Source organism: Calonectris borealis, chromosome 9, assembly GCF_964195595.1.
Source record: "Calonectris borealis chromosome 9, bCalBor7.hap1.2, whole genome shotgun sequence".
NCBI classification, from domain to species: Eukaryota; Metazoa; Chordata; class Aves; order Procellariiformes; family Procellariidae; genus Calonectris; species Calonectris borealis.
The window spans coordinates 29746103-29771099 of record NC_134320.1 but is presented as its reverse complement, the minus strand read 5'-3'; the positions used below and the strand labels follow the sequence as shown (position 1 = coordinate 29771099).

Here is a 24997-nt window from a genome sequence, read left to right as displayed (position 1 = left end):
AAAGGATGTTTTTGGGTAAATAGAGATAGCTTTATAGTACACAGAAAAATTCAGCTCAAAAGATTAATACTGGAGAAGGCTATAAGAAAGTAAAAATACGATGATATCTATCTTGCATGCTGAGCCCATGGAGCACATCAGGGAATGTGCAGTAGCATGAGCCACCTGCCTTAGCCTTGCGGCGGGGTAATGGGCACGTGGAGGAAAGAGCATCTCCAGTTGCAGCCTCATAAATAAATGGTCTTGTTATTGGAAGATTTTGTGTGGCAATCTCCCTTAGTGGAAAAGACAAGCTGTGTGTACCCGCTTGTTCCTGTAGCCGTGTGGGTGTTGCAAAGGTGTTAAAAGGGGAATAGCTGCAAAGCAGAGACTGGGGTGGTGGTGTGCGTGTGTATGAATTTAACATGGTAATTATCTAGCGCAATTTAACAAGCCATAAACCTTCTGTGATTTACTATTACTTGAGTTGTAAAAGGGAGACCAGAAGCACTTGGTCTTGGCTTTCTTGAGCTATATAAGACCTAATAAGAGAGTCTTTGGTTATTAATGTTTGTGGTACGTAACTGATCTTGCAGTACTAAATACTACCATTTCACAAAACCAACCCAGTATGCTTTCCATTTAATTTGGTGCTTACAAGAATTTAAACTGTGCAACCCAGTCCCCAAAATGGTTCTCTTAATATGGTTTTGTATGTGCATAGACCCCTAAGAGCACAAAATGGCAAATTTGATCCCAGAACTAGTATTTAAGATTGTGTGTGTGAACACAGTTTTCTCCAGAGCTGATTGGAAAACAGGGTTTATCCTGTGGTATTTTAGCCATTTAAAATATTTTTATTTAAAGTAGGATAAATATCCAGAATATCCTGTCTCCAGAAATAGTCCCCCCTGTACAATGTAAGTAGTTTTATAATACTTGCATTAATCCAATTATATAATCCAAATATTATAACACTTACACTTCAACTTTTTCATTAAGCATAAAACAGAATCTAAAACTAAACTAAGGGTTAAAAAAGAAAAAAAAAAGAAAAAACAACCCTTGTTTCAGTAGAAAACTTCATCAAAGATGTTCTCATGCAGTATTTTGCCTTGTTATTTGAATGCTGCATTTTCAGGATTTTCTTCTCAAACCATTTTTGTCTGTGTTAAAAGGAAAGCCCTTATATGAATAAGGCACTTGATGATGGACTATTGCCATCTTCTGTTTGTTCAATTGCACTACGTTGCATAAGATAGGTATAAAAATTAATTGCTCAAAACACCCCTCAGCTCCTTACAATTTACATTTTTTAAATTGGCTGTTTATTTTTTATACGAACAGCTTTTACTCTAAACAAATCTGACTTAATCCTCTGTGAAGTACAAGACAAAATGATTCGCGTAAACATTGTTCCGTTTACAGGATTAAATACAAACACATCCTTGTAGCCTTGAGTGGCCAAATATATCCTCCCTGCTGATCTCCCTGGTCAGGCTGAGGATGCTTGGGGAGGTTGCGGCGCGAGGGGAGGAGGTGTCGGGGCTGTGCAGTGCTGCGTGCGCGCCTGGGGCCGCCCGCGCTCCGCTCGGCAGGTCAGCCGTGTGCCCAGGCTGTTCGTTAAACGCTGTGAATTCAGGGTGATCTCCGCTGGATAAAGGCGACTGAATTCACGCTCCGGGGGGACGGTTCCCTGCCTCCCCGCCCCTCTGCAAATCCTTCTCCCAGCCCCTGAGAGCTCGTCCCTGGGGAGCCTGTGCTCGCCCTCTCCCGCCTTCTTGGCTGGGGCCCTGGCCGAGCCGCTCTCAGCTCCCCGGGGAGCGCGGGAGGCACCCGGGGCCATTCGGTGGGAGATGGCCTCCTTCGTAGAGTGCAGCCGTCAGAGGAGGAGGAACTTGTCTTTCTGCCTCAGCCTGAGAGGTCCTCACGCCATGTCCCGAGTGGAGTAGCTGCTGGAGAGCCTTGGGCCCTGTTGTGGCTCTCGCCGCCCTGTTGGCGTGGGTGCCCCGGCCAGCTCGGGCATGCTTGCACAAGTGGTTGTGACAAGTGGTTTTGGTTTCTTCTGCCCGTGTCATAAACAAATCCGGAGTGCTGTCGACTGCTCGCGTGGTGCGAAGCCTGCCAGGATCTCACTGAAACGACTTGAGGTGTCCCGGTCAATACTAGCTCTGGTGGGTACTCTCCAGGACTTGGTTTCTTCATTTAAATAATGTAGTTGTTAGTCAATGTTTCTCATGCAGCAGGTGCTCTGTTGGTCTTCTATTATTCCTTTCTTCTTGCCTTGATTTTGGATGCTCTTCAATATTTCCTCTACCCTGGTTGCGTGTACCACAGTGTAAAATAATACCCTGAAGATGTTACCTGAACTGCTCTCCAAAAATGAATTTCACCTGCTTATCGCACACCATTATTGTTTCCAAGAGTTGAAAGCAGCCAAAGTTATAAATAATTTTGAATAAAAAATTCCTAATGCTTTAAGTCTTATTCCTGTTGTATTAAGCAAGCATAGAAGGTGCAGGGAAACTGAATTTTCAGCTTGATATTGATTGCTCAGTCCCTGTCACGTGCGAGTCTGTCAAGGGACATTTTTGTTGTTTCCTTAGAATGAGATAAATGGGAATTAAAAGCCGTTTTAATGGTCGTCTACGTCTTTTTTTTTTTTTTTTTTTTTTTTTTTTGAGAAGAGACTTAAACTCAGATTGTGTTTTAATTTTTTATGTTTGATATTTTGAAAGGAGTGAGTAGCACTCTGGTAGGTTTGATCTGTGGACGAGACGGTGCTGCCGGCACCACAAACACCCGAGAGAAGAAGCCGAAGACGCTTTCAGCTGGCAACGAAGTGCCGCTTCTGCAGCTGCCCTGCCCCAGCAGCCGCCTGCCCGCGGGCGCTCCGAGGGTCTCGTGCCCGAGCGTGTGCCGCCTCCTCCCCTCTCCTTCACCTGCCGCATGCCCCTCAGCGGTCATCCGCCAGACCCCGGCGGGGCCGTGCCGCGGTGCAGCGGGTGACACCGTAGCCAATCCTGCAACCACGTGTCCGCGCGTCCCCCGTGTTAAGTCAGCTCAGTGGTGGGTGAAACACCACTCAGTGGTGGGCTGAAACATGCTGTCCTCTTAGGGCAGGTAAAAACGGGCGGAAACAAAGGCTGTACTCAAACGCGAAGCCCAGGGAACTGTTGAGTCGCCGCCTTGGATCCCGCTCGGAGGCCAGAGCTTGTCCATCTCGGCTGGAGCCTCCTGGAGCTCCAGGTTGCTTTCTGAGCTGAGGCATCCTTAGCTTCTGTTGACCTTTAAAAAACCCAACCAACCGACCAACTAAAACAACCCCCAAAGCCCCTCTAAGTGAACCTGATCTCTGTGTGGATTTAAGCTTTTGATGTTTGAAATGGATGTTAGGTATGCTGAAACAGAAAAGCTGTACGTGTCTGCACATTCCTTAATGAACTTTCATGGTCAGATACTCAAAGATATGTTTTATTTACATGATATACAAATATTCTCACAAACTAGCAAAAGTCTCTGTGTGGGTGACTTCAGACATCGGTGTATTCATGGTATATGCGCACTTCTGATCTTCTGACGCTCTGAAGTGATCTAATACTCTCACTCCTAGTTCGCATATTTGATTTTCTGAACAGCCTTCGTGAGAATGATCTACACATGAAAAAGTAAATTATTGGATCCAGACAGACATTACATGCAGATAAGAACAGTGTCATTTCCTTACAATAATACAAGATTTTATGTGCGGAGTCATCTAAAATTTTATCTAGATGGCTAAAAGTAAAGGGTATTCTGCACAAATGATATGGCAGAAAGCAAGTGAAAAATACAGCCACAACAACCCTTATACTTTGATTATGCTTTCGCTTTCTGCTTGATGAGCTAATAAATTGTTTGCTCGATTTATAAATGTACCTGGATATCGCAATGTAACATCCTATCAGTACTATCAGCACCACGACAAACATACAGGTGTTGATGTAAATGACAGCTGTGTGCCACTTGACTCCCAAGGGGGACTTCAGCTTTATGCAGTCGTCTATGTTCTTCTTTGTCGGGTAGCCGTTTGTAAGGATCAGGTTTGGTAGAGCTAGGAAAGCCATTACAACCCAAACGCAGGCAGATAAGATCTTGGTGAAGGTGATGCTGTACATCCTGGAGTCTCCGAAAGGCTTCACTACTTTCAGGTAGCGGTCGATGCTGATGAGTCCGAGGAACACAATCGTGGTGTACATGTTTGCGTAGAACAGAACCGTGGTGTATCGGCACAGGAAGGAGTTGAAGTGCCACGGTCCCAGCTGCGAGTCCTGGATGATCTTGAATGGGAACGTCAGTGTCATGAGGAGGTCTGCAACCACGATGTTTTTGAGGTAAAATATAAAACTCGTTTTATTTCTGATGTGGAAAAAAATCCACACTGCTAGGCCATTCAGCAAGATGCTTGCCAGGAAAATGATGAGGTAAAGCACAGGCAAGACGATGGTGGTGAATTCGTTGTGTGTGGAGTTCCCGAGTAAGCCTGCTGTGGAGTTGGGTGAGGTACTGTTGTCTTGGCTCAGATGATCATCTGTGGGAATGAGGGAAAACGAGAAGTTTGAAGTATGTTTCTAGTGTTTTACAAATGGGGCCGTTTTAGAACTGTCTTCTAGAAAACGTCCAATCTCTGGGCAATTCCGGAGGCTGTTTGGATTAACCAGGCTGGAAAACCTGAGTTTAAAACAGTGCTCCTAAGTGTTGCGCGTGTCAAAAAAAATGTGGCTTGCTAGCCTCTGAGCACAACGTCTGTGCTTCCTGCTGAAAAATAAAGGTGCTTCTGCAAGTAGCTTGACAGGAAAAACACGCAGGATGCGAGCGTGTGTATATTCCCGAGGTTCCCATGCTACTGGCGAGCCCCCTGCCTGCCGCTGCTGCCGCCCTGCGGGCGAGGAGACCGGAAAGCCCAGCTCGGTGGGGTGAACGCTGCACGGCGGCGGGCGGCAGCGCAGCCCTTGCGTCGCTTGAGGACGCTTTGAGTTCGGGCTGTTGGAAGGACCGCTGGGTGAGGCCCAGGTCGGGCGCTGTGCAGCGTGTGTGGGGCCGGTCCCTGCCACCCGGTCTCGCGGCCGCGCCGGCGGCGGCCTCCCTCTCCGCGGCACGGGGCAGTGCCTCCCGGGATGTGCTCCGCAGACGTGGCGGTTACGCCTGTTTTCGGGGGGCTCTGGCTGCCGGAGCAGCGGTGAGCCAGGGTAAGGCGGGCGCTGGCCGGAGCAGTGCTGGGGTGGGGGGCGAGCAGCAGGGCCTGGCCAGCCTGGCAGCGGCGGGGGGTTGTGCAAGTGAACATTTCTGCAGTATTTGAAGAAGACAAATAGCCTGGACATTCTCTGTAGAGAGAACCAGTGAAGTGTGAGGAGGACTTGAGTTCCCTTAATCTGCCCGCCATCCAAGCAGAGCTGGGCGCTCCCCACGTTGCCCGCCGAGGTCTGCAGTGCCCGTCGCTGGCCTTGTGTGGGGGTGTGGGCAGAGGCAGCTGCATACCGGCATGTTGGGAACGAACTGTTAATCAAAATTACAGGGTGTCAGCTCTTGGCTGTCTTGACAGAATGCAACTTGTGAGCTGAGATGATCTGTTTATCAAGAGAGAGGACTCTGGAGAGACTCTTTGGGCCTCTTAAAATGCTAATTTAAAACTTAGCTTACTTAAATGTATTTAAAAATCACAGTCTCCAGAGATTTTAAGATTTCCTGCATAAATGTTTGTGAAGAAACTTCAGACTTATAAATTCTCGCATAAAACCATAGCACATTTTATTTCATATGGTTTATACTCTGAACTTGGCTGGTGTGGTAAACCAGGACTGACACTCACGGGGGCAGCACTTGGCAGTATTTAGACAGCCTTTCCCGAAATGACTTATTTCTTTAAAATGTTGGTAGGAACTGATAGTAATACAATAAACACTTCTCAATCACTTAATTTTCCAACATTATTTTACCTGGCAGTTTTCCATAAGACAAATTGTACCCCATCATTTGCATTGCTGTAGATTTTCAGCTGAAATGCTTTTCAGGAGTCCCACTGGCAGCCGTAGATCCAGGATGCAGCATGGGCTGTGCCAGCTTTACATTCTGGGGAAAATAAATTGGAATTAAAACCGAAGCAAAACAGAAGACCCCAGCTTTCTCTCCTCAGTGTGGAGAGTGGCTTTGAGAAATGAGCATCCTCCAGAATTCCCAAGGAAAGGGCTGAGGCGTGCTGATGGCTGATCTGTGGATACTCCACAGCTGTTCTCCCATCGAGGTCTTCACTGCCACATCTTCACTTACAGCTGGGCATCCACTGCATCATTGAAGGCAATCCTGCCACGTTAGTTTTTGTAAGCCTATTGTTTTCACTGTTAAAACTGTTTCCCTTTCTGCACCTCACTAACAAAGCTGTGCTGGAGCTTTATTGCTGTAATATTTAGCAACATTATTTTAATTTACAGCCTGAATGTCTCCATGGCCACTTTCTATCTCATATATTCTTGTACCAGTGCCTTTCATTTAAAAGAACCCGTCTCCATCTCTGATACTTAGCCCTGTGCATGTAGAGGGACATTTCTCACTGTACTGAGACTTCATTTACTGTGATTAAGCAAGCCTTCATGTGTTTCTGCAAGACTTGAAGATATCAGCTCTTCTCTGTGTCTGATCCAGTTAAGATAATCTTCCTTGAATCCCACTGACAAATATTGTGCACTGTTTTACAAATGAGGTTTAAGAAAAGCTTGTTTCCTGGTGGCCAAGTTCCTTATCACCACTGAAACACCTCATTGAACGTTTTCTGGGATCTCACTTCCTCAGTTCTTAGGTCTGCACCAGGTAGGTGGCAAACGGCTGTGCTGGGATCAGCTCTGACACGCTTTCTGTCCCCTCGGTGCTTCACAGGGATCTGTGCTTTTTTTATTGTCCTTAGCTGCATGATATTGCATTTTTTTGTCCCAGCAAACTTCATTTCAAGTTTGTTAACTTCTGTAAGAATATGTTGGATTTTAATTTTTTTAAAACCCGTTTCCCTTATTTTGATTTCTTTCAAAAATTTGGACTAAACCTTTGCAGAAACCTGGACTGTGACTAGTGACTCTAACAGCCTGGCCAAGAATGTTCTTTTCTTAAATTGGTACTGGATTTGATACTCTCCAGGTGGGTATTTCTACACCACCCTATTGGCAAACATACCATCCCAGTTACTGCAGTAGGTAAAGTTTGTCTCCTAACTACCAGAACGTGCCGGTTGAATGGCTCTATGCCTTTGTCATGATCTGCCACTACAGCGCGTTTCTTGCTCCTTGGTAAAGGCCCTTGACCTTATTCCTGACATCTCTTGTTTGGATGTCCTCTTTGTTTATTTGCGATCTTGGACATTTCAGTGACAGATGCCTGAGAGCAGAATTTTTTTTGAAGTTTCACTTCTTGAAGTAAAAAAGTTACATATGTAATTATGAGATACGTGTGTATAACTTTATAATGTATCCAGCAAATTGGGGTGGAAATTGTAAGTTCCTGTTCCTTTCTTACGGTTTTGAATGAAATACGTCAGAGTATTATAAAGCGAGCCTACAGGGAATACTGAAAAACTGCAGAATCTAATTTATGCTATGACGGCATTATAATGTTTTGACATTGTTCAAAGAAATTTTGACAACAGTGAGTTGTAAGACTACATTCCAGATTATTGCTTTACTCTTGCAGTATACAAATGCATTGATTTTTCCATGCTTCACTTTCTGTTTGCAAGTTTTGATAGGAAAACTAGCAAAATAGTTCAGATCTCAGCAATTACGCTGGACCTGACTGCCTCTCATATGGGACTGAATAGTCGATGAAATTACTGAAGCCCTTTTGCAGATCTAAACATGTTTTATGTGATTAGCACTGTGTTATGAACTGCATTGAATTGTCACTAGATGGCAGTAAAGCAAATCATTACATTTTAAAGCGGCAGTAAAAATTTCAATTATGGTATTTTAAGCTTTTTGTCAGTTTGGCTTCTTGTCTGGCATTGTTTGCTCTGATAATAACTGGGGTCCATAATGAGATTGTTAGAGGCGGTTTAGATATTTTGTTTTCTCTTGGGCTGAGAAACAGTAACCTATCGCTGTTTCGTTCTTGTTTATAATTTGCAGCTATGCTTTTTTGCCCAGGAGGCACCGAGATCAAAAGAATATGCGATTTTATGAAAAGATGCATATCTATCTTCTTATGCAAATAAGATGCTTATTTCCCTGCTTTTCAGAGTTCCTTTTAAGTCTGCGTAATTCCTGGTCCTGGTCCCTGGAAAACTCCCTGCTCTCAGGCTCTTTAGGCAAGTGCTCCCCCAGATCCTCAGTCCAGAGAAGTTAGTAAAGCATCGGTTGTGTTGCCTGAGATTCGAGGCAGTGCGACTGCAGACTCCCATGCTGTAACCCTGGGAAACGCTGCAGGGTTCGATGGAGCTGGGAATCAGATCTGTGCTAAATGGACTTCTCGTGTGCTGTCAGTTACTCCAGGTCCCGAAGGGATTTGCTCTAAATCCTGTCAAAAAAAGCTCCTGCCTTTTTCCACCTCAGCATCTGTCCTTTTAGGTGGATGTTGTCACTAAGAGACTGCAAAAATCTAGCACCAGGTAGTATCTGTGAATGCCTCTTCATGTACAGACAGCCCCTACACTCTCCAAAGGTTCTGTCTCTTTTTTTACATCAGAAAACTGATGGACGTTTTCTGACACTGGTGAGAAAGCTCCCTTGCTGTCGGGGATCTCTGCCTAGCTGTCCTCTGGCCTCTCCCTCTAGCTTGCACTGTTCATGTTCCTGTCTGCATCCTGCGCTTCACTGTCAGCAGAGACAGGCCATCCACAACATCCTTAAGACTCTCAAGCCTCAATGCAGTGTGGATCAAAATCCAGTTTCCTTCCTCCTTGTGGAAGGAAGTTTTGTTTCTTGGGTACAGTTACTTGAATCCACTGGGCTGTTAGTCTGAGTCTTGGGATTTAGCCTAGTTTTATAGCTGCAAACTACTGCAGAGGATGGACTGCAATCACTTGGACCAGAAATGGCGAAATCGCTGTCACAGAAGGCTCTCCCTGGTTCCTTACCACCCCAGGGAATGTGTTACAGTCCCCAGTCTCTGATGGGCTCACCTGTGCCTCTTGGGGTTTGATGGTATCAGCACTGCTCCCGTGCTTGCCCTGTAACTCGTCTGCTCAGGTGTGGTCTGCTTATCTCCCCAGTCTATGCAAAACCTGTGCTTGCTGAAGCAGCCTGGCTGCTCGGTGCTTGTGCTCTGTTGTCCCTTCCAAACGCAGCACGGGAAGGGCTGCATGGGTGACAGGAGCAGCAGCATCCCATCTCTTGTGCTTTTCAAGTCAGTGCTGCTTACTCTTAGCGAATCCCGCTAAGATTGCTGATTCCTGCTGGAGTACTGACTGTGGGGGATCCTTGCCACACGCATCCTCCTGGCCAGTGAAGGCGTGACCACACTCTTAATTGCCCAGGGAAATACAGGTCACCTGGAAGACATACTGGGAGCTTACTCATTGTTCCTGCAGACCAATTAGAATCAAGCCTCTGAATGGATATCTCTGTGTCATCTTATTCCTGATGGCTTTTATGTTAAAACATGTTCAAAAATAGCCTAACAAAGTATGGGTTGGAAAAAGAAAGCGGCAAACTCTTCACGAATGTAAACCATGGCACCTAAACTACATAAGCAGTGGTCTGTATCCTGCCTTGCTGGCACAGCTGAGCTCAGCAGAGAGGCTTTGGTGCATGCATGGGGTGGAGATTAGAGACAACACCTAATGACGGCTGCCCTAATTATGCGCAGAAGACTTTCCCTGATGCTGCTGTAGTTTGAAGCTTTAAACTCTGAAACAAACAGGTTTGTGTAGAGCAGCAGAGAAATGCAGGCACGATGGCCCCTGCTGCACAGAGCTGGTCGTGTGACAAAATTTGGGATATACAGAGATGATCCTGCTTAGACTCACCGGTCCAAAGGTGTTTCTTATAGTTTCCTACCTAAATCTCTCAGACTAAGGGGTATTGTGGTGGACAAAGCACTTGGAGTAGTGTGGCTTCATTATTTACGTGCTAGGGTGGGTGAGCAAGGCTCATTTGAGTCAGATCTGGTGTATCCCTGTGCTCCAGAAGCTTCATTTTTTCTGATAAAGACCACTATATTGCAGACTCTAGGAGTAGGAAGAAAGTTATCACATATGCAGAATTCACCCCTTTCCATGTGTTCTCTTGGAATGGGAGATGAAGAATGCCTTCTCTTTAAAGAGTATTTTAAGATATTTTATAATTGTTCACTGACTGTGCACTCTAATAGGGGCTTTTTTACTTGTTTGAATATGGTATTTCTGTGCTGGGCAATGTTGGTTTTCCACTCCTTGTCCAGTTCTCCGGACACTTTTCTTCTGACCAATTTCATCCTAACCAGCTGTCTCATTCTTCCATATATATATATATTCTGCTTGGATGTTTTGAAGATGCACTAAAAGCTGCTCCTTTATTCAAGTGGCATTTTAAGCCAGAATACTTTTTACTTCTTATGCACTTGCTTATGCACTTGGTCAGTGGTTGTTTTTTTTTCTGTCATTTCCCTAAAGGCTGTCAACTGCATTAAATATAAGTTAAGTACATACTGTTTCACAGATGAGGTAATTTTTTACTGCTAATGTTGATAGACTGGTTTATACGCATGATTGATATAACCTCAGATGAGAAATTAAATAATAGGCTACATGGCAGACCTCAGTGTCATATGGGTAGGGGATGACTATATAGTTTTTCTAATGACTAAGGCTTTAAGTTGCCTCACTGTTTAAAGAAATTCTGTATCCTCAAACCTAATTGCTCTTTTTTCATCTTATTTACAACTTTTTAAAAATTAGAGAATTCTCTTTGTGAACTAAACTAGATATTCTAGGTCATAGGACTGCAGAGTTTTAAGTGATGTTTTTTCATTTGAGCACATAACTTTTTGATATGTGGCTTCTTGCCAGTCAATCTGCATTCATCACCATAAAGTTTGGTAAATGACAGAATTAATGTAAACAATAGAAATGTGAGGCAATTTATTAAATTTCCTATTGGCTGGCTACAAGTATGTTCTTTTCTGTTGCCCACCAGAACCAAATCACTGAGTTAATTGTAAAGATTTAGGGGAAAAAAGCATCAGTGTAGGCTGCAGGGTAAGTGTATGTGTGCATAAAGCTTCTGCAAGCAGACAAGCAGAGCCTGCGTCCCTGCTCTCTTCTTTATTTCAGTCCACTCCTATGCTGCATCACCTAAGCAAGCCTTAATGTTCTATTTTTCCTTGCTTGCATCTATTTATCTTCCTTAGTGCTTTTCCTTGTTCATTAAAAGAGAGCCCAGTCCCGATAACTAGGACATTAGAGGCTTTTCCTTCTGCGGAGGCCTCTCTTAAAAATTGTCCATCTCTCTTTTGGTAAAAGTGTATGTTAATGTACTGTTAATGCATAGTGGAATAACTTGATATTCTTGTTGGAATTTGTACCTACAGTGTGTGAGTATGTGCCTCTTACTCTCTTGTTCTTTGCACACTTTCCTGTTTTTTTGCATTTTTCTAGCTGTCACGTTCCCATCATTGGAACTGTGCTTCTGTACCAGTTGTGCCAAGGGGTGCCATGCTGTTGGCAGCAGCGCGAACGGTGACAAGAACTAGCGTAACGCCAGGGTTTGCGTTAGAGACTCCTGTCCACTGCAGGACCACAGCCACTTTGCTTGGATGTAATCGTATGCCAAGTATAGCGTCTTTCATCTGTGGAGGGGTTGGGAGAGCTGAGGTGGTTCAGCCTGGGCCGGAGAAGGCTCAGCGGGCTCTTACAGTCTGCATGAGAACCTGGCGGGAGGGAGCCTGGCTCTTTCTTCTCAGTGGTGCCCACTGACCAGACAGGAGGCAGAGGGCACAAACTGAGACTCAGGAAATTACATCTGAGCACAAGAAAACGCTTTTTTTACTGAGTGGGTGGTCAAACATGGGTGGAGGTTGCGCATGGAGGTTGTGGATCTCCACCCTGGGAGATCCTGTGGACTGGACGCAGCCCTGCAGCCTGGTGTTGGTGGTCCTGCCTGGGGTGGGGTGGGGAGCTCCAGGGGTGCTCCCGCCTCAGCCACGCTCTGCTTCAGTGGTAGAGACCTGGGGTGCCTGCTCCTGCGTGCCTGCCAAAGGCTGGCTGAGCCAAATGGTGGTGTCCACCACCCTGCATGTCTGACTCAGCCAGCTGGCATGTGTTGGCTGCTTCAAACTGGGAACCGCTTCAACATGCGGTGGCTGGGGAGAGGGTGAAAATAGCCCTTCGTGGGGCTTTGTGCCCTCGGCTCCCGGTGCCCGCCTTCCTAGAAGTGTGGTGGCGGAGGAGCGTGCAGACAGTATGTGCTTGTTCCCTGTAATGCAGTAACACTGCCATGCTTAACTGACTAAATTGTGGAGACGCTGAAAAATAAGAACTAGGGTATAACTGTCTTCGGCTGTGGTTTACGGTGCTTGTCTGCATAGTCATATCCAGAAACAGGAACCACTGCCTCTGCTCGGAAAGCTTCTCGTCTGCTTCAGTATCTAGTACAAAACCCCCTTCTTGGTTTTCAGGTTCCTCCTTGAACTTCCCCCTCAATTCCAGCCTGACTTTTCTCTCGTGCATCTCTGAACAGCACAGCGTCCTGGCCCCAGGCAAGCTGCAGCACAACTCGCTTCCATCTGCCTTCAGCTGGTGGAGCAGCTTCTTTTGTCTCCAGGATCCTGTCCTGTCCCTGCCCTATCCATTTGTCTTCAATAGCACATGACACCAGTGGTTAGGGAGCATACCTCCCAATGGAAGTCTCTGCCGAACACGGAGCTGACATCTGTGCTGGTACACACGTGGGAGAAGCAGTCACTCCACATCCGCATTGAGACACGCTGCTAACGGAGACTTCCTTCCCCACGGTCATTTTGCCCAAGAGGGGTGTCTCAAAAAAATTATCTGTATGCCATTCCTGTAACCTATAGAGCTTCCCGCATGCAGTAACTTACTGAAATTTGGGATTTAGTCTTTCTTGGTTCTTTTGTATATGACAGCTAAAAGTACCATGCGTATTTCCAGTGCATGTGCTAGATTTACCTTGCATCTGAGTAACCAGCTAAATGTGCTCATTTACTCTTTCTATATCAGTCTCTACCCATACTTTACTGTAGGTATTGCCTGAAATCTCACATTCATTTTGCACCTGTAACTCAGTCGTTTTACAGTTACAGGAGAGCCTGAACTGGGTGTAGCAGAATGCTGCAGTAAGCATTAAATAATACTGTTTAATAAGCAAAATTCTCATTTTTGAGGAATATACCCTTAGGATAACATTATTTCCTCACTTAAAAAAAAAAAATTATTTGGACATATCTAATTTTCTCAAAGTCACTTTTGGAATATTTTGTCCAAATGTAACCATTATTTTTTTTTTTTCTCATTTCAAGTGAATGATTATGAACCCTTATCTTCCCCTATGTGGTATAGCTCTGACATGAGACCTTTTTGGGATGCTGCCTGAACAATCAAGTTCTTTCTTTTTTCTGTCTTTTGAACTGCTTCTCATTAAGAGTTCATGCATTAATATTACTTACTTTGAATCAGATTTTCTATGCAGAGGTTACAAAATCTAGTAGATGTTCTTAATCATTACTGTAAGACTGTTTATTTTTTAAACTTATTTGCAGAACCTAAAGATGCATGAATTCTCTTTCCTCTTGAATATGCATTGTAGTTCCTAAGTGATGTTGAAGAAATGCTTTCCGGTCCCTTGTTGCATTAATGACAAGCACGTGCATTTTTCATGACCAAAAAGCAGAAACTACTGTCACGCATTTATTGTGGGTCCTGGTCTTGTGTGTTGTGCTTTGCTCTTTGCAGGCTGACTGCAGCAATTGGCTGTATGCGGGCTGGTCTTTTCTGTAGAAGAGGCCAGCATTTCGACTGCCATTCCTAAAGCAGTGTAGTATGAAGTGTAGTGCTAAATTACAGCTCCTTTAGGCTGCAGTTGCTTTTACATGAAGAGTTAGGAGAGAACTGCCAGGAGAAATGGTATCCCATTGGGCAGCAGTTAAACGGCCATTGTTGGTGGTGTTGCAATCGCTTGCTTTTTTTTTGCCTTTTTTTTTTTCATTTTTTTTTTTTTAAAAAAAAAAGAAGAGTGCACAATGCAATGGTTGGCAGAGTTGGGATAATTAATGTTTTCTCAGTATGGCAGCCTCTAATTAGACAGGAGGAAAGGATTAACTCTGAAATGTTTCCTTCGCTTCTTTCTAGAAGATGCTGCTGACAGTTGTTTCTGGTTGCACAAAACCTACTGACAGTGGAAGCTGTATTGTAACCGTATAGAGTTGCTTTCTTTGAATCCCCATTAAGAATATGCCATGCAAGGTGCAACTTCCATGTGCAGGGCTCTGAGTGGGCTTAGGTGTAGGTGGCAGTCTAGAAGTTCTGGCTGCCCGGCACCACCAGCCGCCCACTGCTGCCCGGTTAGCCTCCACCTGCAACTCCTTCCTGACATTGTCCTGTGCAGTTGCTCATCAGCTCCAACTCCCTGCTCAGAGCAGCATCAGGTCAGGCAGTATCTCCAAGTATGGAGACTCCACAACCTTTCTGGGAAACCTGTTCCAGGGCTTGACCACCTTCACAGTAATTAAATAAAAAAAAAAACAACAAACCAAAACGAAAAAACAGCCACCACCAAAAAACCAATGTTCAGATGGCCTGCTGTGTGTCAGTGTGTGCCCCCTGCCTCCTGTCCTGTCACTGGGCACCATGACAAGACCCTGGCTCCATCCTCTTTGCACCCTCCCTTCAGGTATTTGTACACATTGATGAGACCCCCAAGGCTCCTCTTTTCCAGGCTGAACAGTCCCAGCTCTCTCAGTCCCCCCAGTATGTCAGATGCTCCAGTACGTTAGTTGTCTTTCTGACCCTGTGCTGGGCTCCGGTATGTCCATGTCTGTCTTGTACTGGGGAGCCCGGAGCTGGACCCAGCACTGCAGGTGTGGCCTCGCGGTGCTGAGCCAGGAGGAAGGATCACCTCCCTCGACCTGCTGGCAATGTTTTGCCTAATGCAGCCTGGGAGGCTGCTGGCCTGCTTTGCTGCAAGGGCAGGCTGCTGGCTCATGTTCAACTTGTCCACCAGGTCTTTCCCTGCAGAGCTGCTTTCCAGCCGGCGCCCCAGCATGTCCTGGTGCAGGGGGCTGTTCCTCCCCGGGGGCAGGACTTCGCACTTCTCCTTGCTGAACGGCGCGAGGTTCCTGTTGGCCCATTTCTCCAGCCTGTCGAGGTCCCTCTGGACAGCAGGACGACCCTCAGGGGTATCAGCCGCTCCTTCCAGTTTGGTGTCATTAGCAAACTTTGTCCCCTTTCCATCCCACTGGGTTACAGTTCTGCTGCCTGGAAGACACAGTTTTAATCTCTCACCAGGTCACGTTTCTAGTCTTCCCTTCCAAGGCGGAGGCCAAAAGCGGTTTCACATTTATATGTATTTCTCCAGAATAACTTCAGCTTTTCCCTCTTCACAAGCTTCTCTCCCAGCCTTTCCATTCCTGTTCTGCTTGTGTTTTTGTGGGGGTCTGTTCTTGGCACAAGGGGCATCATGGAAATCTTTGTCAAATAATCACCCTTCAATTCCATAGGCTGTTTCTTACTTATCCAGTGTGTTTTATTATCCTGAAGTCGCAGTCTTTTAAATTTAAAAAGTTTCATAAACACAATAGTTTGGGCAAAAAGCAAAGACTGGTTATTAAGTTTCAGCATGTGGTGCTTGGGTGGTCTTGAGCTCCTTCCAGAGGAACTGGCTTCTGTACAGGCGAGCAGGCAGCCGGCTGCTCCGCTCAGTGCTGCGGTGGAGCGCCGTGCCGTGCAGCCGCTCCCCGGTTTGCTCTGCCCCAGGAGAAGCAGAGACCTCCCGAGAGGCCTCCGCTCTGCAGCACGCCTGCAAGGCGAAGCTAGTTTAGTTTTGGGCTAGGTTTGTTGGAGCTTTTTGCTAAAAATACTAGCATTTAGTTTTGATTATTGGTATTATACAATGAAAAACATTAAATTAAAAAGCTCATAACGAAACTTTGAAAACAGTCAAGATGTTGTCTGGGTCACAAAGAAAAAAAATGAAGGTGTGCATGTTACACCTTCAGCCGTTGTAGCTCTGGCTGTTGTGCATCTGTCATGTCTCTTAAATGCTACAGGGGATATGGTGAAAAAATCTCATGGGGAAAAGAAATTATTGGTACTTGGATGTAGACTTTAAAGTACCATTTAAAGTAATTCCAGTCTCACTTTTAGGTGTTTTGCTTAGCATTGAAACAGTTTCTATTGATTTTTTTAATACGCAATTCTAATTCACATTGCAAAAGGACAAAAAAATGCTCATCTGCAATTGTCAGCTGGGATTTTTTTGTGCTTCAGTATATATTGCTGTGACACAATTAACCATGTTAGCTACTTGCAGCGACACCACTATTTCAAAGAGGAAGGAAAAGGACGTGGGGATTTTGGGGTATGCTTGGGAGAAGTTCAGCCTGGTGCAACCCCAATTTTTCAAGAGCAGCCTGGGGAGTCCCCACTCTGTCTGCCGTTCTCAGAAATGGATGGGCTGCAAATCCTGGATGGGGTTTTGGGGTGCCAGCTGCGGAGAGCTGCTGCTCTTCCTCTGGCCCAGCTGCTTTGCCAGTTCTCGCTGTTCCTTGTACAGTGGCAGAAGCTCCTGCTGCAGTGAAGGTGATATAAGCCCAATTTATACTGCTTATCATCAGTTGTCACTTTGATGTGTCACCGACATCTTCCCGAGGAAAAACAAGAAGCAGTGGTTATTGTAGTATCTCATCTGAGGTTCAGTGTTGGTCAGATGTGGAAACCTGCTTTCGATAATTGAGGGTGCGAGGTTTTTTGTTTTGGTTTGTTTTTTTTAAGAAGGTACTGTAATTTTTTATGTTGGGAAGGGTGAAGATTGCTGAAACATAGGAGTTAATATCGCTGGCTTCCTCTAGTGCTTTCTTGGCAGCACTGGGTTAGTGTCTCTTGCAGCCTGGCTTCCTGTGGAGCCATGATAGCGGACAGCGGTATGGTGGGTCTGTAGCTCTTGGTTTATGTAGGATGCATTTTCACTTTGTTCCAAACTTTTAACAAATATTGCACACTTCAGGTTTAATGCTACAGTCTTACTGCAGATGTCTTGACTGGCTTTTCCTCACTTAGTCAAAGAGGAGGTCTTTCTGAACTTTGCTGTGTGGAGGTGAGCAAGCTGCTTGTCCTAAAAAAAGCAGAAGGCGCTTCGTCCTTTACATCTCATCTTGGGCTATGTGCAGCGAGTGGAGTAGGCTTCCCAGCTGAGAAGGAGCATCTAGCCTCCGAAGGGCTGCTTCGGTGTGGGACAAACTCCAGATTGTGACTTGCCACCTCCCTCCCAGTGCTCGTTCCCCGTCTGGCCGCCCTGCCCGGGTGTCTTCTCGTCTCGGCCGTGCTCCCGGGATCCGCGCGGCCAGGCGGCTCCCGACGCCCCAGCGCCCGGGGACTCTGGCGCTCCAGCACCCAGCGCGGTGCGTGCTAGTGCATGACGGGCTGCGGGGTGCAGTGCTGGGCGAGCTGGTCTCCCCGCTCCCTCCCTGCCCCGGGGGGGCCCCGGCAGCTAGGGAGGGGAGCCGAGGGTGAGACAGCAGGGCTGAGCTGGGAAAGGCAACCCTCCGCGGGGAGGGAGGAGAAACCGGCGGCTGGTGCTGCTGAAAATTTGCTTCTTTTTCTCACACACCCCTAATGCAAACAGATACTTTCTGTTTCTGAGGTCCCTGCACGCCCTTCGGCCTCTCTCCCCTCCTCTGCTCCCCTGCTCTCTTCTCCCTCCTGCAAGAGCTGACCCATGTCCTGCACTCCGGCAGGTTGTCCCCGGGTGCTGCCAGCTCCCCCTCCCCGTAGAGCGGGGAGGAAGGAGAAGGTCTGGCTGGTGCAGAGAGCTGGCTGCCTACCCAAAGAGTAAGGTGCCTGCCAGAGCGGGCTCGTCACCGGAGAAATGCTGGAGGCTTTCATGTGATCTGGGGCCTGTACTTCTGGGAGTGAATCAGTGACATCAGCTGAACGCTTGCCTGAGTTTCCTGGTTTCCCTTTTTAAAAGAAGATTGCAGAATCTTCTTTAAAAAGATGGGAAAAAGTATGAAACGCTACCAGAGTTTCCAGACCAAGCATATGTAATGAGAAGGCAGATGTCTACAGTCCCTATAATGCACTAACAGCAAGTCATTTTTTAACATACAAAAACTTTAATTGCACTGCTATTTTCAGTTCTTCATATCTAAGAATAACCTTTTCAATCTAAAATACTCCCTAAATGACATAGGTTTTTGAAAGTGCCTTATATATTTCCCAAACTTTGAGACTAATCAGACGTATAGTTTGTAAGTTGCTTGTTCGGAGCTATGTGGTTTTTCCAGTGAACTTGACAAGTTTTAACATGATCTGAGTGAAGTATGAAGGAAGAGAACCTTTATTCTGTATAATATAATTAAGAGAATTCAAGTATGCTTTCCTTTACTGAAAGAGGTGAAAAGGAATACAGTACAAACCTTTTATACCAAATCCAGATGTTATAGTTACTGAATCTTACTTGATATGAATTAAGCTGTGTCAGGAAGTAAGTTATAGAAACCATGAACCCTCCTGCACTTCGATTCATATCTTAGAAGGAATGATTAGTAGAAAACCATTTTTTTTGCCATTGGGGAAAAAGATAACAAATAACGTTTAATGAATGAGTAAAAGGTTAGTAAAGTAGCGCTATTTTGAGAACTTTTAATTGATCTGATATTTAGTTTATGGTTCCAAGTCTGGTTTCAGCAACTGTATCTTAATTCCTGTTTTCTTTTCACTTGAGGGTGATTAAGAGCAAGAAGATTCACAGAACAACTTATCGAACGCTTTTCAGATGCGCAAAGATCACTTACCTGTCACCATTGTCGCCTTCCGCTTGTCTCTGAGCTGCATCTCGAAAGTGCTTTAGACTCCTCCAAAACGCATCTTGCAACTACAGTAGGCATGAGAGTATTTCTTGCGATAAGGTAGTTAAATAAACCATGTCTGGAAGTAAGCTTTTTTGCTTCCGATGGCCTTTTTTGCGATACCTGATCAGAGAGTCAAAATTCCCCTGGCCAGGAGCAACTGGAGCAACTGGCTTTCTCATTCCTGGGAATGACTCACATGCCAGGGTAGGTGAGCAGCGCGCTCCTGCTCACTTCCTGGCTCCGGAGCAGCTCGGGCGCCCAGGACGCAGACAGTGATTCACCTGAGAGGTGGGTTAGTGCCTGTTAAAGGCAGCAGCCTTCGTGCAGCAAGACGCTGCAGACAGTCTGAAGTAGTGTTTTACAGCAACCTGTGCAACCGTGCCTGTGCCTTTCGGTTAAGACAGTTCTGTCTGCAGGGTGAATGCGGATTTAATGTGATACTGAAAAACCTTGTGCTGGATAGATGCAAATATCTGCTAATCGAGATTATAATGTAAATTATTAATTTGACTATATTTAGACATCTTTAATGTTGTGCTTCCAACAGATCCTCTCTTCTAAATAGCATGTAGGATGAAAGCAAAATGTTAAGTCTGTAACTAAATATTTCAGCTAAAATGACTAGCCTGTCTGTTTACTGCATACTTTTTACTGTCATGGTGTTCTTTAAGACTCTGACTGTGAACCCGCTGACTCTTGCAGTCCTGCTGTCAGTGGTCCTGGGTGTGCACACATTTAGAGTAAGATAATTTAGTGCCTTAAGAGCATTGAAATAATCATGGCAGTAGTTATATCAGGACAAAATTTTGCTTTGTGTCAGTAGAGGATGAAGCAGTTAATTTCCCATTTCTGCCGCTTTCTTAAAAAGAAAGCAAATATATATCTCCCTCATTAAATCTTCTGGAGGAAAGAAAAAATAATCTTAATGCTACGAGAGCAATGGCTGCCAAGGCACTTTTCTCGGACTACTCTGTCTGTTCTGCCTGGACTTCTCCACACACGTTTTCTTCTTTTTTGCTCAAAGATCTGAGGGACTGAATCCTCCAACCCCCTCTCTTCTGAGACTGGATAGCCTTCTGCATAGGTGCCCTTGACAGCTGCGTGGAGCTCTGTGAGGAGCTGGAGAAGGAGCAGGTTGTACCAGCTGCCCTCTCCGTACTGGTGAACAGCTTCCTCTGGCCATGTGTCCAGGGGGGCATTGTGCTAATTTCCACATTTCTGCTAGTGGGCAAATTGTAAAATTGCCACTTGCCTCAGGACCTCTCCCTTGAATCAGGTACAGTCCCTGATCGTAGGGGACTTCTGACGTGGTTCATCTTTGAGGACCAGCTTTTGCAAGGCAAAACAGATAATGCAAATGAAGCCATCAGGAACACATGTTACACTTCTGTCATGCTTTTAGCTTTATTACTACAAGCTGCAAAACTGATCTCAGGAGCTGGATATTTTGACATTAAGTGATGGTCCCTGTTGCACGCACATGCTGGAGTGCACACATCACCTGAGGGTGGAGAAGGCTTTTTCTGCAGTTAGGGAGCTTGCAGAGACTTTGTCAGGTCTCCTCTCCCTTGCACATGCCTACATAGGACAGTGTGTGCCAGCTACCTTTTTTCAGCTGTCCCTTGTGCTCCAGTGTTTAGCAGCTGCTTGTGTTTTACTCCGCTCTCAACTTTGTCCTGTTTCTAGACTAAAGGTGCCTTCTGTTTTTCCTTCCAGACTTTGGTTCACCTCCTCAGCGGCTTTCAGTCATTTTCCACCCTAACGTTACTTGTGGTGATCTGGTTCTCTCTTCTCAGTGGAGCCTGTGTAAGACAGGAGTGTGTGCCTGACTGATGGTCTTGTAGGCTGTGAGCTGAGAAGTTACCCTGTGGAGAGGGCAGCGAGAGCCACCCTGGTACGGCGGTAAGTGCTATCACCAGTTAGCGCAGCTCAGGTACGGTACAGCTCACTGCATAGCCATGCAAACAGCTTGATTTCTCAGCATTAAATCTCTTTTGAGGTGTTTCACTCCTATCTCTGTAAATCACTGTCTTTGCTCTCTGTTAAGTGGAGACCTCATTCTTCCTCTGGGGAGCGTACAAGGCTGTTTGACTATCTTGCCCTTTCTCCTGTAGCTGTGCGGTAGCTGGGAGAATATGAGAATATCTGGATGGGCCTCGTACTTTGAGCTCTTTAGCTGAATTTCAGCACGGTCTGGTTTACCTGAAGACAGGGTGCTGTGCAAATTCTGTGCTGATATCGGGATTAGCCTCATCTCCTTCCTTTTGAGAATTTGGGGGATTTAATTTAAATCTCTTTCTTTGTTTCTTTGCCCTTTTGGGGATTTTTCAGATCTCTTCCCCAATACCAGATGTTTGATGCTGGAGTCAGACCTGTTTATACTCAGCTTTGCATATTACCTTAGCACTACTTTTTCCCCACTGTGGTCTCCTCTCCGGTTATCACTGGTAAAACAACCATTGTCCAAAGGGTCTATTCTTCGGCTTTCTTGCAGTGTAGACCTGTCAGTGCCTGTGTTAGAGCTCTGTGAGTTTAGCTCTGACAAGGTGACTTCTTCTTGGTCTTTTCCTGCGGGTATTTCCAGTGGTGATTTTCTGTCTGTATCTTGTGGGACGTGATTGTGCAAAGGACTCCTGTACTAGATGTAGCAGAGTAGTGTCATGGTCTGTGACTGCTGTTCTGTGCACAGATTATCTTTACCACATGTCTCAGGCCAATTTCCCATTTGATGCCATTCGGTTCACCCCTCAGATACTGCATCCTTTCAAGGAGCCACTTGGAGATCAGGCTAGCTTGTAAGTGTCTTGCTGCCGGCAGGCATGTGGGCCCTGGAGATGAGTGATGTGAACAGGGCTCACAGTCCTGGTGCTGTCAAGCTGCCTCCTGTCTCTGGATGACTCTTCACGAGGGAGATGGGTTCTCGTGCTGGCATCTCGAAAATTGGCTGGGATTAAACTCTTCAAAATTTCCATCTTTCAGAAACCTAGCTCTCAAGAGCTATGTCTGAACACTCATCCAGGTGCCACAGTGGACACCTCCTTGTGCAGGCCACGTCGGTAGTCCTTCAGGTTTCCTGAAGAGACCTCTGACGTTTCTGGGGAACATTGCAGAAGTTGCAGGAGAAATCCACCTCTCTCTTCCATCAAGATACCTCCTAATAGATGGCCCTTCTCTGGGGTGTTTGGACAACCCAAAATTCCAGTGTCAGAGGTCCTTAGAGGAGCAGAGACTTCACAGCTTGGGCACTGAACAAAGCATTCACGCTGTGTTGGTCAGGCGTTTCTGTGCACAGACCACCTGACATCATGCCCCTCAGCCGCAGGAGTGATAAACTCCTCTGTTCTGAGGAACAGCAGATGCCTGGGACCAGCGACTTGGGAACCTGGAAGTCTGAGTGCCGTAGCTGAGGGATGGAACCAGATTTGCAGATAGGTCATAAACAGCAGTTTTACACGCTTGGCTTGTGTTTTGCATAAGACCACGCGCTCCCAAGCCGGGTGCGGTACTGCATCCCTGGTGCGGGGCACGGTCCCGACCCTGAGGAGGTGCATCCTCTCCTCTGGTCCCAGTCCTGCAGGCTTCAGCCAACACACGCTATGAGAGTGCGTGATGGTCTGATTTGCTGTTGTTCTTCAGGTGCTTCTAATGCTGGTGTTGTCTTCGGCTGGGGTCTAAGAAACAGTGCTGCAGGACATGTCGTGGGGAAGAAGGGAAGAAATTAGAAGTGAAGACTGAAATGTTTAAAAAATATAATTTAATTTCTTACAGAGACCCAAGTGTTTAATAGGTGGTACTCTGTGGAGTACATAAACCAAAGTTTGTGTGTTAACAGTGGTCAAATAATAAATGGATTCATAAAATCTACATGAGAATGGGGTTTTTTTGTTAGTTTTTGAATGTGGTACAGTGGCACATTAACTTTTCTTTAAAATCTCTGTATTTTGGTGTATCGTTAAAACTTAATGGGTTAGAAACCACTGTCATAGCATCCCCTAGCAGGCGTTTAATTCAGATGTGTTGTTTGGCTGTTCTCAGGCTGGAGCAAGTCAGGACTAGCCACCACATGAAAAGGAAATGCTATGGAGCTTGTCGTAAAAACAGCGCGAAACAAATGTGAAGCTCTGATGTAAAGAAAAGCTGAAAGCTAACCTATAACTTTACTATTGTTCACATTATTTAAAGCTTGGATGTCCTTTTTTGTATTCTGGTGATTAGAGAGCAATTCTCAGATTTCATAAGAGCCTGAACAACGTTATTACAACAATTATTGTGTTGCTTCATTCTAAAACTCCTTTACTATCATATTTAGTAATACGAACTACAGCGTTATTTTTAAAGCAGATTAGCCACCTGGATAATATATGAGACTGGCTTTTTATTTTTTTTCAACATAGAAAAGTGGTAGGATGATCAGAGCTTGCAACACTGGGATGATTCCTGCAGTATTATACCTTCAGATGTGTAAGATGGAGGTGCTTTTGTCAGTGGAAGTGTCTTGGAAGAGTTTGATGCTTCCCGTTTCCTTACGTGGTTTTGATGGCTGTCACTAAAAGGGAAAGAGGGAGGAAAGGAGCTAATTAAGAACTGACTTTTAAAAAGCTCATTTCCTTTCTCCCTCTATCCTCGAGTTCCTCACGTTATGTTGATAGGTAACCTGAAGTTACACACCTTGGCTGGCTGATCCTGTCTATAGACTTGGGTCTCTTCTAGTGCCTTTAGTTTTCACATGCAACCTGCTGGCTCTGTGTGTTTGTGTGTAGTCATATGGGTAATATCTTGGTTGCTCGACTTGGCTTCCCAGCTCTTTTTCATGATGCAAATTGTTGTTTTGCATTTCTAATTAATTGAAGTACTGCTGTATGTTATGAGAGTTTTCTCAGTACTCGGAGTTGTAGGAGCCGTGATGGAGGGATGTGTACCACTGTGCCGGGGCGTCGGGACATGTATGAAGCGCAGAATTTGTCTTTAGGCATTCAGGAATTAACTTGCTGTCCCCCTGAGGAGAGGCAAGATCAGGAAGGCTAGATGGTGTGTGTATTAGGCAAAGGTATAATATATTTCCTTTTTCTGAAACACAAGTAAAATGAAAAATACAAAGAAATACATGTAAGCCTTTGTGTACCCAAATAAGATTGATTTCCTACAAAACTCGACTGCCTAGTGCCCTATAGTTCTCCTTTTGGGAACCCAATAACCTGTAAAAAAGTTTAGAATAAGTGTGAATAGTTTTTGTGTGAATCCTGGACCATAGGAGCCTGGAATAAGGTTCATTTGTCTGAACAAGTTTAAGGCCTGGTGCCAGTTTTCCAGTTTCTAGGTTGTCTGTTGCTTCTAGTCTGGAGTGTAGACAAGCCGAGCAAATGCACGTTTGGATGTGGAAAGGAAAAGCCCTGCTGCTGCCTCACGGTGGTGATGGGCTGGAGTAAGCATGCGTAAGGTGGAAATGTTACATGCGTTTGCTCTGTCTTGTACAACTGCTGAATCTAGGAGAAGCAAAGGTTTCTCTTAGCAGCTCCTGGGGCACGAGTGTCAGTACCAGCCTTTCCAAGTTAAGTTGGGGAAAAAAATCAGATTTATTGTATTGAATATGCTGGTAAACTTTACTGAATTACGTAAATTCTTTGACTGCACTAAAGAAATCTGGAGAGCCCAGAAAAGCAGCTTTCTATGGCATGCTGCTGGTACTCTCTACCTGTGGTCTAGGCTGATGGCTTCCTCATCTCCAAGGGAAGTCTGTTCTCAAAACCTGTCTCCATTTTGATCAGGTGTAAAATATAAAATATTGCTTTGGGTTTTTTTTTGAGCCTTAAAAAGCAGAGACCTAAACTTTGAGGCATTTTAACTGTTATGATTCTTACTTCATCTGGAGGCAGGGATCTAAAAACTTGCAGAAAAAAGTGCAAAATCCCAAATGTTAGAATTTAGGGGACTTTTTTTCTGTAAGTGGATCAACCACATGTCGTATCCTTGCAGTCACCTTGCATTTCTCTGCTACAGA

At 45.4% G+C, this 24997-nt stretch overlaps 2 protein-coding genes across 2 annotated transcripts in view; one reads left to right on the top strand and one right to left on the bottom strand.

Annotated features, from left to right (window-relative positions):
* The window catches only part of MED12L (mediator complex subunit 12L), a 155067-nt gene that overhangs the window by 71520 nt on the left and 58550 nt on the right, over positions 1-24997 (top strand). The gene's annotated exons all lie outside the window — the stretch shown is intronic.
* GPR87 (G protein-coupled receptor 87) lies at positions 2095-6128 on the bottom strand. Its single transcript, XM_075157558.1, has 2 exons — positions 5955-6128; positions 2095-4549 (listed from the first exon to the last, which is right to left on the bottom strand). The coding sequence occupies exons 1-2, from the start codon at positions 5995-5997 to the stop codon at positions 3513-3515; spliced, it is 1080 nt and encodes a 359-aa protein (XP_075013659.1). The 5' UTR covers positions 5998-6128; the 3' UTR covers positions 2095-3512.